The 17,422-nt window shown below is 40.9% G+C and overlaps 2 protein-coding genes across 2 annotated transcripts; both read left to right on the top strand.

Annotated features, from left to right (window-relative positions):
* Positions 1–494: 494 nt before the first annotated feature.
* LOC117571111 (transcription factor Sox-1a) lies at positions 495–6,043 on the top strand. The gene is made up of 3 exons (XM_034253094.2): positions 495–860; positions 1,943–2,478; positions 4,292–6,043. The coding sequence occupies exons 2-3, from the start codon at positions 2,036–2,038 to the stop codon at positions 5,007–5,009; spliced, it is 1,161 nt and encodes a 386-aa protein (XP_034108985.1). The 5' UTR covers positions 495–860; positions 1,943–2,035; the 3' UTR covers positions 5,010–6,043.
* A 5,971-nt stretch (positions 6,044–12,014) lies between these two features.
* Positions 12,015–15,152, top strand: LOC117570664 (fat-body protein 1). The gene is made up of 2 exons (XM_034252451.2): positions 12,015–12,164; positions 12,321–15,152. The coding sequence occupies exons 1-2, from the start codon at positions 12,068–12,070 to the stop codon at positions 14,972–14,974; spliced, it is 2,751 nt and encodes a 916-aa protein (XP_034108342.1). The 5' UTR covers positions 12,015–12,067; the 3' UTR covers positions 14,975–15,152.
* Positions 15,153–17,422: the final 2,270 nt, after the last annotated feature.

The raw sequence follows: 17,422 nt of genomic DNA, 5'->3' as shown, positions 1-17,422 counted from the left end.
TTCGACAGCATAAACAAACACAAATGCAAACACCGAATGTTAAAGGTAAACTGAGAGTGCAAGAGCGGGCAGCGGGAGCGAGGAGCAGCAGCAAATTTTATCACTTAGCCGCCACGTTGTCGACGACGTCCTACGAGAGGTGTAAAAATAAAAACTCTACAAACACCCGTGCATTATCTCTCTCGCTCTTTCAGGTATCGCTCTCTTTCTCGTTTTCTTGCATTGCTAACACTCTCTCCTTTTACTACTCGCTCGCTCTCTCTCTCTGTCTCGTTCTCATTCGCTCGCTCGCTCCTTTGGCCGCACAAGCAACTTGCAACCACTACAATAACAACATTTACCCCCCGCACACACACAAGCACACACCAACGAACACTCGTGTTGTTTGCCGTTTCTCCCTTTGGTTTTGTGTTCCGCCAACTGTCGCAAGTTTTCGATAGATTGTGCCACAGACGACCATAGAATGTGTGTGTTTCAAATCAAAACTGTCGCGCACTCGACACGGACGCACCGGCTCCGGCTCCGGCACTCGGCAATCGCTACTCGGCAGTCTCTCTCTCCGGGTTCAGTTTCAGTTAAGTTCAAGCCAACACACAAAGCGTAAATAGTAAAGCGTAAAGTGTAAAGCGAAAAGGAAACATTACTTCAAGTGCAGCTCAAAAGCTTTTGTAAAGTGCTAAGAACAAGATCGACAGATTAAATACTACAATATCATCAAAGAATACAAATATTTCAAACAATAAGCCACTATAGTGTTTGTTAAAAACAATTACTTAAATCGGTATGTTTTAAGATCTATTTCTCTTTACGATCGAAATAATTATACGGGATTACGCATAAAATCCACAACTTGACACAAGGTAAACACTCATTTAAATATATCGTAGTATTTATAAATGGAACTTTTTGTGAATCATTAGTTTGATATTTGCTCAACAATTGATTGATTGATTTCAATTTGTTATTGATATTCACTTGTCAACATTATTTCGCATTTGATTAATTATTTCGAATAAATATCTAGAAATCTTTTCATTGTCCTCAAATTCTAAATATGAAGTAATTTGAAAAAATATTCGGCCTCAAGATCATTCTATTTTATGTGATGGAATTTTCCTTCATTTTGAATGTAATTTAAAGTAAACTAGTAAAATTACAAAAAAAAAAATTAGAAAATTTCTCGGGTTTTACTTTACAAATGTATTATTATAAACATCCGTAAAAATTTTCATTGTAGTGAATAAATCTTGGGATATTCTACATATATGTAACTTTCTTTAAATGCAAAGGAATTCATTATTAATTCAAGTTAAAAATATAAGAAAAATGTAATGTTAAAATTTGAAATCATAATTTTTACTGTCTGTAAAATTCAATGAATTGCAATTCTTTACAATCTGTTTTATTTAATTTAAGTATTCATAAAAATATGATATTATTATTATATTATAGCTGATGAAAACATAAAATATTTCAACATTATTTTAAATTCAGTAGATGATTGATCAGGAATTAAGAACAACTATTATTTGGTTTACATTTTATCCTTAATGTAGTGAGTAACACGATTATTATCAAACCAGTTTGTCAACATCAAGTAGAGATCATCAACTTTATATGATGATGTTTTTATTTCTTATCTCATATGATATAAGATATTACAATGAGCCCAATTGTGACCTCAACTTGAATATTCAGATCGGTGTTCTACGGAATTTATGATTCATAATTCCCGTGAATCATTTCAAAGTCTCTGCAAACTATTCCTAGAATAGGAAGTACAGTTTTTGGATTAGCGCATATCTAAGAATTCCTGGTTCCCCAGTTCAGTTCAGTTCGGTCAACAAATCAGAGCACAATGTGAACCTCAAGCTTGACTCTTTCACATTTGACACAAAACAAAGCGTGTCTATTGAACTCTATTACCGTTCTGTATTTTCAGCACGGTCAGTGCACCGAATTGACAGCAAGGGAGAATAGACAATCGAGCCACTCACCTGACACCTGACGAGGTCGCCACCTGACACCTGACATCATGACGAGCATTGCGGCGCTGCTGCATCGCAGTCACAATCACAGCCACAGTCACAATAGCAACGGCTACACGAGCAGCGGCAGTGGCAGCAGCAGTCACAGTCATCACAGCAGGAGCAGCCTGTCTCCGGTGACAATAATCGGTGGTGCCACAACTCCGCCGCCACCGCAGCAGCCAACACAGCCAGCAAAGCTGCAACACCAACAGCAACAGCAACAGCAGCAGCAGCAAAGCAGCTCGAATTCGAATGTGAGCTCCCATCATGACCACATTAAGCGACCAATGAACGCGTTTATGGTCTGGTCGAGAGGACAACGACGCAAAATGGCCCAGGACAATCCGAAAATGCACAACTCTGAGATATCGAAGCGTTTGGGTGCCGAGTGGAAATTGCTTACCGAATCACAGAAGCGTCCATTCATCGATGAGGCCAAGCGATTGCGGTGAGTATCCCCCAGTGGGTGTGTATTGTCGATAGAGGTGTGTGTTTGTGTTTGTGTGTGTGTGTGTGTTGAGGGTTTGTCGTCTGGTTACAATTTAAGCGATTAGCTAAGACAATGGCCAGCTATTGTGAGGCTCTAAACTGGCATTGAGGAGCAGCACAGCGCACTCGCATTGCATATATTGGGTAAACAATTCAATACACAATTCAATAGACAATTTGATTTTTGTGTGGCGCGAGGCGACTCAATTTCGATTGTGACTGTCTAAATCCTTTTATTGATTGTATTTGACTGCCAAATGGTTGAGTAAACTTTACGTATATCATTTTCATTTCACATTTTTGCCTGACATTTATTAATGAGCTCCGTTCGGGCTTAAACTAATGGCCATTCGATTCTCAATTTCGGTTGAGACAACAACCATAAACAAATTACAACAACAGACAGTTGAAGAACAAGCAAACACTGTTCAAATATTTGCCAATGCGCGCGCTGCTTCGATAAGCAGCGACAGCATTTTACCTTTCTTTAGTTTATAATATTCTTTTTCGAACTGCAGAGATAAGAGGCGGGGCTGACCAATTTGTGTATGGGAACTGAAAACTGGGAACTGCAACAAAGAGAGCCAAAAAAATAAAAGTATATTTCGGGCAAAGAAAGCAAAAGTGACGACACAGCAACAGCAACAACAACAACAACAACAGAAACAAAACGAGAATCTATAATGACAGAGACACAAATATACACACCTTTTTATCAACATTTATCGTTTGTGGCACAAATGTCAACAATTGCGCATTGTTGCAGCTGGGAATACTGAAAAAGAACCTTTCGAACCGAACAACCCAAGAACAAGAGCTCAAGAACTTTAGAGTTGCAGTCTCGCCTTTTGCTAAATGGTCAGATAAGCAGCAAGTCTTAGAGGAAAGGTTTTATGGAAGGGTTTCGGCTCGGTTAGAGTTCGAATACCCTGTTCACAAATTCGTAAAGTGCTTAAGCAACTAGCCAATGAATAGATAGAAAGTTAAAACAATTTTATTTAATATCGAAGAGAAAGTGGACATAACAGATATTAGTTTTTACAGACTTCCCGAAGCTAAGATTAAGTAAACGAATATACTTAAATTTTGTTAATATTAAAAATGTATTTATACAGCTGAATAGTCTTCAGGAAAAAAATAAGAGAATTAAAACTATGCTGCCTTTCATATCCTTATCAGGAATAATTTAATTTGATGTGTAAGGAAAGGAAAAACAGCTCTAAGTCGAAGAGGAAATATCTATCTTGTTCGTTACACATTTTGGCAAATCTTAAAAAAGTCAAAGTATTAAAATGGTATCAACCTCCTAACAAATAAAATTAATTTATATTAAACAAAACGATGTAGTGTATAGCAAAAATTTCAATATGAACGAAGTTTTTAATCCTTTTATCTAAATAGTGAGGGACAGTTTAATGTAGGTAGGTTTTGCTGTCTTTATCAGCAATAAATGTGTATATTAAATACGATCTGCATTTCAAGCAATTTAAACCTCTTTTCCATCAGAGTGAAGTTAAAGATTAATTTTAAATGAATGAAATGAAATCATGAATTCGCTTAAGAGTAGAGTCAATTTCTACAGGGTATCAATGAAACGTTAACAAAGTGAATGCGTTTTTACGATCTAGGGAAGTAAGCAGCAGGCAAAAGATTGACTTTATGATATCATCGTCTTCATCATCATTACCACCATCGTGATGGTTCAATAGCTTTAATAATCGATGCCGTGGCCCGATCTTTGATCAATGTTTCAACATTTACTCAATTTACAGCGCGCTGCACATGAAAGAGCACCCCGATTACAAATATCGGCCGCGTCGCAAGCCAAAGACGCTCAACAAGTCACCAGTGCCAGGCGGTGGCTCTGGAGGAGTTGGCGGCAGCGGCGGCGGCGGAGGAGGAGGAGCTGGTGGCAATGGAGCAGGCGGCTCAGCTGGAAATGGATTGACATCAGCTGGTCAACTGGGCAAGGAATCGAGTCAAGCGCAGCACTCGCCACTCGGAGCACATGGTCTGTCGCTTCATCATCATCATCACCATCCGCATCATCCACATCCGCATGCCGCCCACGCTGCCGCCGCCCATGCGCATCATCATCATGCGCAGCTGAGCGCCGTGGCAGCCGCTGCAGCTGCGGCCGCCGTCTCCAATTCACATTCCCATTCACCCACCTCGCTGGCGGCCAAGTATGGCTTTGGCTCGCCATTGGAACTGTCGCTGCCCCGTGTGCCTGGCGGCTTTCCTGGCCTGGGACACTATCCACTGGATCCCACCCTGGCGCTGGATCTTCAGGCGCGTCTTCAGGCCATGTATGCGGGCAGCATCTATCATCCGTGGCGCTATCTGCCACTGATCAGTCCAGAGACGCCACCGTCACCGCCCAGCAGCAGCGGCACAGGCATCTCATCCTATGGCTGTGTGAAATCGGCCAAATCCTCGCCAGTTGCCGTGGTGCCAGCGGTTGCCACGACGCCGCCAAACATCATTTGACCAACTCCGCTGCGCTTTGGCGCAGCTGCCGCCGAGCATGCGGTCTAAAAAGCTACAGCTGGGCATCACGCATTCCACAAACAAAAAGAAAGTAAAGAAATCCCCACCCAATAACTGGTGGCAGCCCCAAAAGCTGGCCTGCCCACTTGCTAGTGTAGTACCCTAGTGTTAGCTGAATCTTTGTGTGAGTTTCTCTCTTTTTAAGTTGCATGTTTCTGTTTTGTTTTGTCCCTTCTTCCTCTGGACTGCACACGAACCTTTGATTTTGATTGTGGAAGTTTGCAAGTATCAAATAGATTATAAAAATAGATAGAAAATCTGATTCAAGGATATCCTTGAAAAGATTTTAACCTTTCACATTCATAAATCTAGCAATTTATTTGATATTCAGGGTGTTAATAAGGAAGAGTTATAGCACAAATCTTTATTTCTTTATTTGTGCATTGCTTATATATAATATTATTAACTAAAATTCTATGAGAGTCCTGAAAAGTCGCATCAAATAACTTTCAATAAAGATGTCAACATTTCTCAATATATTGCATTGCATGTTAAGTTTAATACTTAATGATGTTTATGAACTTCTTTTCGAACGATATTATTCTAACTATTTTTACGAAAGTTCGACTTTAATATCGACAACAGTTTTTAATGGAATAAAAAGGTTGATTTAGTATATCCAATTCAGAGTCAGAACAAATTCGACAACTGTGCAATAATCTAAAATTAAAAGTAAGGTAATTCTATTCAGATTACTTCAGGAACAAATTCTCTAACATCAAACTTTCTCTTCGTGTCAACATCTTACACTATTTGAGTAAGAAACTAATTTGCTATTCCCTTAACTCAACTCGACCACAATTAAAAACAATTGTTTAAGTGCAGCGCCTTAATTCGCTTCTAAGTTCTTAGTGCTTTATATCTAAATTGTTGAGAGCCGATCTTGTGTAATATATGCGTATATAAGTATACATATAAAAAAAAGTCTATATTTTAATGTGATATTAAAATTGAAAAGAAACAAAATATGAAAAGTGTAAACGAATAAACGATTTTTAAATAGTACACGCCCCACTGATTGATGATGACACTTGTAAGACCCAAGACAGAGCCCAAGCCCCTCACCCCCTCTCCCCACAGCATCCATGAACCGAGACAGCAGCAACAACCAGCCAGGCAATCTGTCAGCACTCAACCAACAGGGGGCGCCACAGGCGCGTGAATAATAACGACAATGTTTGCTGATGCGTTGATTATTAGTTTAAATTGCCGACCGCTCGGGGGGTTGTCTGCCCAAACAGATACACGGGGGGTTGCAATAGCAACAAGGACAACAGTTGATGTTGGTTGACTGTTGCTGTTACTTAATGGGATTCACTACGCCCACTTGTTTAAGCAACCGACTGTGAACAGCGATGAGGCGTGGCAGACAAGCGCAAAAAACAATTGACACCTTTAGCGAGCTGACGACCAAAACAAAGAAGCCACCATTTACCCACCCCTCTCTGAATATATTCATAGCATTGCAGGGGTTGCCTGACGCTGGTTGCAGAGAGAAGGGTGAAGGGGCAAGAGGCAAGTGGCAAGTGGCTGGCAGAAGCGTAGCAATCGCGTCGGCATCATAACCAGCTCAAAAGCCGCACATAAAACTCACACAAATGCCACGCTGCAGCGCAGCCAAACTGCTGATAAGAAAAGCGAATGCGCGACGTCTGCCCACAAAGAAACTCAGTCCTCTGTCCTCCTCTGTTCCCCATTCCCTCGCTCACTCCCCAAAAGCAACAACTACCATTTCAACTCTGACAATTCCAACCCGGCAGCCAAAAGTCGTGCGCTGATTGTCTGCACACACACACACACAGACACATAGACAGAACGAAGGACAGACAGAGAGACAGTCGGACAGTGCGACATTCAACACAGCGAATGGGAGCTCACGTCTGGCTGCCTTTTGTTGCCGCAAGGTCGTTTTTATAGTGTCCTGGTCCGAGAGAACGAAACCGAGACCGAGACCCGGCAATAAAGACATTCAGTCCCTCGTTGTTTGTATTTGACCTCAGTCACAGTGCAAATCACTTGTGCGAAACACTACGAAATGCTACAACAATATTTACCCAATGAAGATGTCAAGCCACTGAGAACTAAACTTCGACACTTTCCCACCCCGCTCACAGGTCAAAGAGAATATCCAGAAGCACGCAGCAGGAATTTCTTTGGCCCACCACAACTACGACCATTCCAAAGCTCTAAGAAGAGAGGGATGATTAAGTGATAAGTACATAACTATGCTCTAAAACAATTAGTTCACAGTTTGCTAGGGTTGGCCCAAATCTGTGTTTCATTAGAAATTCTTGTATCTGCACAATATTACAATACCTGAGGAACTTCGAGCATCCTTTTACGGAAGTACGTCGAAATAATGAAGAAAATGCCCATCAAAAAAGTTTACCAACGTTTGCAATTGATCAATTCTTATTAAGAATAAAAATATAGAATTATAATTGTTTTCAATATATTGAATAATATGTACATTAAATATATTGAAGAATGATAAAAGTCTACATCTATAGTACATCTAATACATCTCTAATAACATTTAGTTAAAAAACAATTTGACAAATTATTAGAAAGGATTTTAGATGCAGGAAGTTATTCTGAAAGAGTCCTTCAACGTCGACATAAGAGATGCATAAGAGATTTGTATTTGAATAAACTCTATTCGTTACAATATACTACAATATATTTTATATTTTAACCTAAGCGAACTTAACAACCAATCCTTTTAAAAATATACATTCAATTATCATAATACAATATTTACAAAAAATAATGCTCAGCTTTTATACATGGATGGAGCTAAAATCTGTTATCGCCGTGCAGATCAGATCGTCGTTATCTTTGGAGACACAACAGACTTGCGAATCAATTATCAAAATTTAACGGGTCAACTACTTACAGCCCTAACTCAGTAAGAGTCAATAGCTATGAAAACTAACTGACACGCGCAGGACACGTGCGCCCACACTAATACCACTAACCAAGGAGAAAGAGAGAGGGCGATAAAGAGAGAGAGAGAGAGAGAAAGAGACACGCACAAATAATGCTCACACTTATAAAGCTCTTTTCAATTTCGTTGTGGACTCGCTCCTAAGTCACTTGTTTCAGGGCAAACAACAACAGGAAAAAAACAAACTGGCAAAGGACAAACGAAAAACGTGTGAAATGAAAGTTGTTTGATTTGCTTTGTGAGTGGGAGAGAGCGAGAGATGCTGAAAGGGGGAGTCGGAGTTGGAGGCAACAAAAGTGGCAACGCAGTCAGCATCTATCCAGATCTTCCCGTTCTCGTTCCCGTTCCCATTCCGCTGCCCACACTATTGAGCAAATTTTTGTTTTATTTATTTGCTACGACATCGCACTGTGGTTGCCTTTTCGCCCTGCCCTTTCACTCCACTTCCACTCCGTCTTCTTTCTTTTTTTTTTTTGTTGCTATTTCATTCCTGGCACACTCACATCCGTTTCGATAAAAAGAAATATTTTCTTTTTGCCATGCGTTGCTGTGGCACTTTTCTTTTGCCCTTCTCTGCTCTGCCCTGGCACTTCATTATTACTAGTACTATATTTATATTTATTTTTTTGCGCTTTCTTCTCCTCTTTCGCTATTATTATTATTTTGCTGAAGTTGGCTCTTTAAGGTGGCCTAGACCATTGGCCATTACGCAGAGGATATTGTGTGGCCATGAATCAATTGGGCAATGTCCATTGCCCGGAAATATGGTGAACCGAAAAAGATGGCACTCCATTTGCATGCCAGCAGCTGGCGCAGGATCTGGAACAGGACACTTGACTTCTCAAGCGCTTTGCTCCCCCCATCCTCGAGGGCTGCATAATCGCGTGTAATAAATTTTAATTTTTTAAGCATTTGTAAGCAGTTTTATCGGGCCAACAAAGGACTACATTTTTTAAGTGCCAAGCCAGCCAAAAAAAGGATATAAGATTAAGACGCCAAGACGAAGATGAGACATAAAAAAAGAACGCCAAGCAAATTAGCAGCGTGCTGCTGATGGCAGGGGGGGATAAAACTCGAGGGGAATGGGGTCGAGGATAAGACAGACGTTGCCTCAGCTTCGGTCTCTGCTCTGCGGTTTATCACGCCCACTGCGTCAACGGATATCCGACGCATGGAAGACAAACAAAAAAGGCATTAAATCGCATTTAAGTCAAGGCAAACGCGTTGCCAACAACCACCGGCTTATACTTCATTTGCTTGCCAGAATGAGCACAAGGATGACAGCAAGGATGTGGATGCTTTGACTTGCCTTGCCTTGCCTTGCCTTGACAATCCCACTTCACTTCAACGATACGCACAGCTTATCACAGGGATGTGGCTTGGGCTGGCACAAAGTTACACAAATACAAATACAAATACATCTTACAAAATGCGAAACAACTTCTGGGAAATATGAAAAGATTTTTCACTTGCCAAATATAAATGTACCGAATTTGTAAATAATTTCGTAAGAAAATGAGAAATAAACTTGGAGTCAGTGTCACTCAATCTAAATTTTGTGTTCTAATAATTGAATTACTCTATTGCATCATGAGTTAGACAATTTATTATTGTTTTAGAATCCTAAACGAATGAAATTAGGTGCATATAGAAAAGGTAAATATCTTTGAATGAATCAATTAACTTAAGTCAAGAGGATAGCTTACTCACAACATAGACAATTAGAAAGTAAATATTGTTGAGAATATATAAGAAACAATAACTTAATTATAGATGTTACTTAGTGTGACAAATAGGCAATTATCTTAAGCCAATAGGCAATTATCTCAAGCTGAGATTACATTTAATATCTAAGTAGCTTAAATTAAGTGGTTTGCTTAGTATTACATCATATCACACTTTAATAATGTTAATTAGCTCAAGCTAAGAGTTGCTTTAAGAATAAATCATTGAATAACGATAGAATGAATAAGTATTTACATCAATGCTCGTGTATTCAATAAGAATTCAACACAGATTAAACGCTGCTTTTCAGTGACAGTTCAATGACGAAATTGTTACATTTCATTTGTGTTTTATTTGGATGGACCATTTATAATAAAAGCTTAAAATGCGTGGGACAAAGAAATGTCGTACAGCATTAATGAAATTGCCCATGCACGGCATTACTATGCACATAATAAAGCATTGACCAGTCCAGTTCAGTCCATTCCTCAAATGAGCCCATGCAGCAATTAAACTGAGAACTGCGCAGAGAGGCAACCAGAGCGCAGCAAATGCATTTTGCAAACAAAGCCAGCCTGTTTTTGTATGCTTCATTTTTTCTGTAGGCCAGCAGTGCAAAAAGTGGCAACGCTGCTGCTGCCCCCGCACACACACACACAGATACAGAGACACACGCACAAGAGTCGCGGGCACAAAGGAGCAATTAATGCGAAATTGTTGCTGCATAATTGCTGAACATGCAGCTGGAGCAGCAGCTGGACATAAAGAAGCAATTAATGTCGCACAAATGCGCTTCGCATGCATAAAAATGCTGAGCTGAGCTCATCTTGCGCAATGCAAAAAGCGCACAAAAAATACTAGATTGGTGTGAGGAGTGTGCAACGGCAGAAAATGGCAAAGCCAAAGGCGAATTCAAATCAAAGTTGCTGACCATTTTGGCACGCTGGCAAACAATTGCAATTACATTAGAAAAGGCTGAAAACTGGCAACTGGCAACTGGGAACAGCCAACAACAACAACACGACAATGGCAACAGTTGTATGCTTTGAGGCATGTGGCACCCACGTAGCGCGTTCACTTCCGTTGCATGCCAGGCACGTTGCAAATTGTCGCAATGCTGCCGCTGCGCATCCATAGAGATTCTGCTGTTGCTGGCATACAAAAGCCACGGCCAAACGAATTGCCAATTTAAATGTGAATAGAAAAATTGCAAGCGTACTCACTCCGCATTTTCACACACCACATTTAGATCTTTTCACAATTCAACCAATCACTTATACGCGGCAACGACAAAAAACTTCAAATGGCTTGAACCGAACGAACATTTACTTTTTCACTTTTCCCGCTTGAAAGCATTCAATGTTGCACAACGCTGAAAGAGCAAGGGCAGATAAAAAGAGAGAGAGAGAAAGATCCGACTCCTTTCAGTGTTGAGCTTTGTTGCAGTGTGACCACAAATTGTACCAGAAGAGTTTCTTATTTAGTTGCTTGAACATAAGCATACCAAATTATGCTATAATTAATTTAATTTTCTTAAACAAATAGTTAATGCAATGATAACAATAAATCTGAAAATAAATAATATCATTGCTTATGGAATTAGTGCTTAAAACATACCAAGAATGCATTTGTGGTATTTTTCAGTATTTTCATATCTCGTGATCGCAATTTTATAACTATCGGCAAATGTGTAAATCGATATCTAAGCTAATATAGGCACTTTATCGATTTGCAAGAAACATTCCGCAAGTAATGATGTATATTATTTTGATTTATTGTCGGCAGAACATTCTAGAAGAGCAAAGTATGAATGCATTTTTGGAATGTATGCAGCAATCAAACAATACTAAATGCAACGATTGCAAGGTTAATTTACTTCATTATTCTGATTATTTGCAGTCTGCATGGTAGCAGAATTCTGGTTATACATTCAATCAATGCATAAACAAGGGCAACAAACAAAAGCCACAGAGGTGCAGGCGAATGCACCAATTAATATAGTCTCTGCATCTCTGTGTGACCCATTATCTCGACAAAAACAACCACGAAGATCAACCAAGCAAATTGATCGCACATCACGTATACGAATAGTCACTATCTGTTGAATGCTTTGCGGGCAGACCTGTCGTATAAGTAATTGCATAATATATAGTACATATATTTCGTCATGATGCTGATAAACCATTCACTCCGTACATGAAGATGAATACGCATATTTTTTGGGCAGGCCTAGATGATAAGAAATGGGTATAAAGGCGGCACTGACAGCAGTCGAAAATGCAGTCGCCTTCTGGTCTTCCAAGAAAGGAGCTATTCAATTAACAAGATGAACAACAAACTTCTTGTACTGTTTGCTTGTGTGCTGGGCACAGTAAGTGCTGGAAGAATTCTTCCACGTGACAATCAGCGTGACATTGACACTGGTAAGTTATCTAAATATAGAAATTCAATTTATAAATCTAATAAAATTAGACTTATACACAAACAAAATTAAAATCGAAGCTGCACACACCTACTTTATTATCCCTTTTAAGTTTAATCCCAGTAACTACTTATAATTTTCCACCAACATCTTTCAGTTACTCAGCGAATTGAGCGCTTGTCATGGCAGGATTTGGTACGTCAAAAGTTTCTACTGGACATTGTGCTCCGCGTGCAGGAACCTTTGCAGGACACTGAGTTGCTCCAACTTGATCGGGGATTGATCATCGACGAGAACCGTTACCAGGGTGGCATTAATGAGCAGATCCAACAAATCATTGACTTAGATCGTCAGCGTGGTTTGCTGACTCGCAACCAGATCTTCAATATACTCAACACTGATCATGTGCAGCAACTCACAGGCATCTACAACATTCTGACCCGCTCCATTGACTTTGAGACGCTGCAACGCAATGCTGTTTATCTGCGACGCAATGTGAATCCTGTGCTCTTTGTCACCGCACTGACAACAGCCTTGCAATCTCGTCAGGATAGTCAGAATTTGATTATGCCCGCCACGCTTGAGATATTGCCGGAGCTGTATCTGGATGAGGAGACAATTCAACGTGTGCAGCGCACCCAACAGGAGCTGGATACAAGCTCACGTCGTTCTTTCATCGATCTTGTTGGTCTGGGTCAGGGACAGACTCCTCGTGGCATCAATTCGCTAAGGAATATATTCATACCTTGGCGCATGGCACTAAAACGTCAACAGCAGCAGCAACAACAAATACAGAATCGTGTGGTGTTGTCTCAGAGCACGCAGAATCAGGCAGACATAACTTTGCTTACTAAAGACATTGGCATGCAGAATTTCGTCAACCAGCTGGTCCAACAATTGGCCATGGCAGAGGATACGACTGAGAGGAGTGTGAGGTATTTGAACAACGACTTCGAACAGCAGATGGACATACGTCGTCAGCAGCAGCAGAATGAAGACGAGCTGAACATGAATCGCGTTCAATACCAGCGTTTCTACGACGAGTTTAGTGGCAATCAAATTAACGATGAAGATTTGGCAACCAGCAGACAAATCCCAATCCGTCGTCAGTACCTGGAACGCACCATTGGTCAAGGCATTGAAGGAATGACCAGCAATCGACGTGTTATCGATAATATCGATCAGTTGCCCACAGTGAGCATCAACGATGCTCGTCTGTTGCATGTTGGACGTCGTCGCCAGCAGAACACGAATCGCATCCAAGGACGCAATATGTGGAATGTTGATGAGAATGACGATGACTATCTGACAACTACCATTGGACGTGGTATCGATCGCCAGCTGCTCAACAACAGACGCTACAATGACGAGACAACCCAGAACGTGTACGATCAAGGCATTTTGAGGCAGCAGCAGCAAATAAACCAACAGCAAAACCGCCGTTCGACATACAGAAATATCGATATTGAGGATGAGCTCACTTTGGATGACATTGTTGAGATGATTCGTCGTGAGAGTCGCTCTAGGAAATCCGGTAAAGAAGTTCGTTTTCGTCGCAGCTTGGACACAGTGAACGATGAACAGACAACGCGCCAAAGTGAAATTCTGCTGCACACTCTGCGTCAACTTCAGGCGCGTCTCAACCAGGAACGCATCGCATTGCGTTTAAGCAATGAAGTCAATGGCAATGGTCGTCGTTCAATTGTGTCTGGCCAAGATCAGGCTCAACGCTTTGCTCAGCGACTCAACGAGATGCGTTTGGACTCACGTCGCAATCGTGCTTTGATTGAACAATTGAATGCTATTGAAAACACTTTGCAGCAGGCAATTGGTCAAGTTAGAAGACAAAGCAACAACCAGGAACAACTTGGTCAAGCCATTCGTGTGGAGCGTGCATTGGCAGAAGTTGTCCTCGGTCGTTTGGGTGACACTGGCATTCTCCGCTTGCTGCGTCAACAGCTGCAGGACAGCAACATGCAGACTGATTCCTTGGATCTTGGCATCGATATCAATGATCGCGTGCTGCGTTATACCTTGAGCAGCATTCTCAACATTCTCGACGAGCAGCGAGAGCAGCTATTGGGCGTCTACCAAACGCAGCAGCTGCAAATGCAGGATGTGACCATCAATGATGTGCGTGTCAGCGAATTGCGCACTCGCCTCGAGTCCAACGATATCGATGTCAGCAATCTGCTGAAGCAGCCGCAACAAGCCCAGATCTTGGTGCGTCAACGTCGCCTCAACAGTCAGCCCTTCACCATTGACTTGGATGTCAGCTCGCAACGTGTTCAAAATGTGATTGTTCGCCTGATGTTGGGACCACGTGAGGACGGCAACTTGGAGCAGCGTCGCAAGAACTTTGTGCTCTTGGACGCCATCAAGGTGCAACTACAATCGGGTCGCAATCGCATTCAGCAGCGCTCCACCAACATTGAATGGACCACTCGCGATGTCACGCCCATCAGCGAGATCTATCGCCGTGTGATGACCACATTGCGTGGCCAGCGAGAAGAGCTCTCGGTTAACGAACTGGTTGGTGAGAATGGACGTTTCCCTCAGCGTCTTCTGCTGCCTCGCGGTCGCCCTGAAGGTCTGCCCATGCAACTGTTTGTCATCATTTCCCCCATCGAGCGTCAGCAACAGCAAGTGGTTCTAGAGAATACAGCTGGATTGATGGGCATCAGCCAGGCTGCCATTGAGGACAGACGTCCATTGGGTTATCCACTCGACCGTCGCATTGACAACGAGCAGCAGCTGCTTAGTATGCCCAACGTATACTTGCAGGATGTTGTTATTGTTCAAGAGAACTAAACTTGAATGCAAGATGTTCTTTATTCCTAACCGATCGATCGACCGACCATCCGACCATCTTACTTTCAGCACTCTGGTGTAACGATCACGTAAAACTTGATTAATTTTGTATATGTAATTATTTTTTTTGTAATAAAAATGTGCAGTAATTGCATGAAAGCATTTGAAAAACTAAAAATGCGTATTATTTAATGTTTCATTTTTCAAAAATAAAAGCATAAATTCACTAGTTTCAATCAAGATGCATAAAATTTTGTTCCCAATATTAAATTTATCTTCCAATTGTATAATATTGCGAATTATGATTTGTACTATTTTTCCCTTTTATAATATTTAATATGAATTTCTTTCTTTTTTGATTTTAAACTATTGTTAATTTCTTTCTTTTGATCTTTAAATTACTTAAATTTATACACAAATCGTTCAAGTAAAACGATTACATTATGTTAAGCTGTTAATGCCTTTTTAAGCTTAATAGAAGTTCCAATGACTAAGAATTTATCACACAAATATTCGTCATAAATTAATGATTGATTATTTGCTTTCAATGCAGACTATGATCTATTTATTGCTCTATTAATTTTTACTATTTTGCATTAAATATGCTATGCTATTCTATCACATTATTTTCCTCTAGCCTCTTTATTGATTTATGTATTCACACAGACACACCTATGATAGTGTGTGCACACCTGAGTGCATTTTCTAATTTAGAAGACAATTTTAATGTAAATTGCATGATAGTCTGCTGACGTTGCACACGAAGGACATAAAGGAGAATAGAGAGGAGATTGAGGAGAGAACTAGGATTAGAGCGAACCCCCTAACAAAGGCCGCCCACAACAAAAACGATTATGTTGAGGGCAGACAATGCCATCCATGTAGCGGCAAAATAGCTGGCAGGCAAAGCTATTCCTGCCACTATAATAGACTTTTCTTATTCTTGCACCACACACAAACACAACTCAATTTGCAACCCATCGTCCGGAATCACCCTCTTCTCTGGACTGTATGCGAGTAAGTATCTGGGCTGGCGCAGACGCCCAGCGAAGCGTCAATTGCCAAATTAATTGGCCGTAAAAAATTGAAAATGAAAATATAATCACACTTTCCGTTGTCAAGCTGACTCTTTCTCTCTTTCGTTTCCTCTCTGTTTCTCACTTCCACTCGCTATCGAGACTGTTGTCACTGGCTTAGCTGGAAATGAATTGAGCTTTTAACCCTGCCACGTTGTGGCAACGTTTTCTCATCAAGCCAGACACGCAGCACAAGTGTTGGCCAACCAGAAGAAGAGCAGACATTTCGCTGCAGGCCACAAAATGTTGCATTTTTCCAGGTTGCCTCTTACCACACAGTTTTAAATTATTGATACTCTGTACGCCAAACGGAAAGGCTGCAACAACTAAGTTCTGAAATCGAAAATAATATATTTTTTACACAATTTTTCAATATTTAAAAGTAGTGTTAAGTTTAGTTATTGAACAGTTTTTACTGTATTTGTATTTGAAATGAATTTACAGAGCATCAGAAAGTCGCCTTGCCTTCATTTTGCTCACTTTTTGTGCTGTCAAAGAATGTGGCATAATGGAAAAATGTTGGCACTCGACCTGTCTCTGACTTTTGCCGCCTCAATGCACTTTCATTATCTTCCAAATGTTCCTCGCCGCAAAATGCTGTTTTTTCTCTCTACTTCTCGCTGTCTCTCTCTCTCTTTTCTTTCTCCATCTCACTCTAGTTCGCTGTCTGATGTGCTGATTAGGGGGCCAAAAAGTTGTAGCATTACACGGCCTATTAGCTAAACGCTTAATGCAAAAATAATTATGTCTCGTTAATCAGTGCTGCGAAAAACTTTGAGAGACTTTTGGCAAGTCTCTTGAACCCTTTTTGGCCCCCAAAAACTTTCTTCGAGTGGCAATTGAAGGTAGCAAAATGCAACCGCTTTCTCACTTCTCATCTCTCTCTCTCTCTTAAAAAACTTTTGTGATTAGCGGCCAACGCGAAGATAGCAAACATAGAGAAAGAGAGAGAGATAGCTGCTGATGCGGAAATGCTCGCATAATTTATGTTGTGCGGCTTGCAGTCAGCCAAACAGTTAACTCAGCTAACGGAAATGCCGTGGCGCGCACAGTTGGTGGCGCCACCAATTGCTGCATTCCCCTCCAAATGCCGTAGCATACATTCAAGGGCCGCTGAGCGCAAAAGTTTTCGCCACGCAAATTAGCGGCCACATTTGTTTCGCTTGACTGTTGCCACTAAACCCCAACTGCCAAGTGCAAACTTGCAACAACTGCATGCTACATGCCACACGCCACATGCCGCTTAAGAGTCCGACGCCGCAAAAGTTTTTCAGTTATGAATATAAAGTTTATTTATTAAGCAAACAACTTGGCGTTCTTATCTGTGTCGACTGTGTTTCTTCCACTCTTTTATACCCTGCATCAATGAAAG

This window comes from Drosophila albomicans, chromosome 3 (assembly GCF_009650485.2).
Source record: "Drosophila albomicans strain 15112-1751.03 chromosome 3, ASM965048v2, whole genome shotgun sequence".
NCBI lineage: Eukaryota > Metazoa > Arthropoda > Insecta > Diptera > Drosophilidae > Drosophila > Drosophila albomicans.
The sequence above is the reverse complement of the archived record's forward strand: the minus strand, read 5'-3'. Positions and strand labels throughout refer to the sequence as shown.

Bases quoted from the DNA above. Each gene is read 5' to 3' on its own strand.
- LOC117570664 (XM_034252451.2), top strand. From the start codon at position 12,068: ATGAACAACAAACTTCTTGTACTGTTTGCTTGTGTGCTGGGCACAGTA. The intron at 12,165-12,320 runs GTAAGTTATCTA...AACATCTTTCAG, and splicing joins TCAGCGTGACATTGACACTG to TTACTCAGCGAATTGAGCGC.
- LOC117571111 (XM_034253094.2), top strand. From the start codon at position 2,036: ATGACGAGCATTGCGGCGCTGCTGCATCGCAGTCACAATCACAGCCAC. The intron at 2,479-4,291 runs GTGAGTATCCCC...CTCAATTTACAG, and splicing joins GATGAGGCCAAGCGATTGCG to CGCGCTGCACATGAAAGAGC.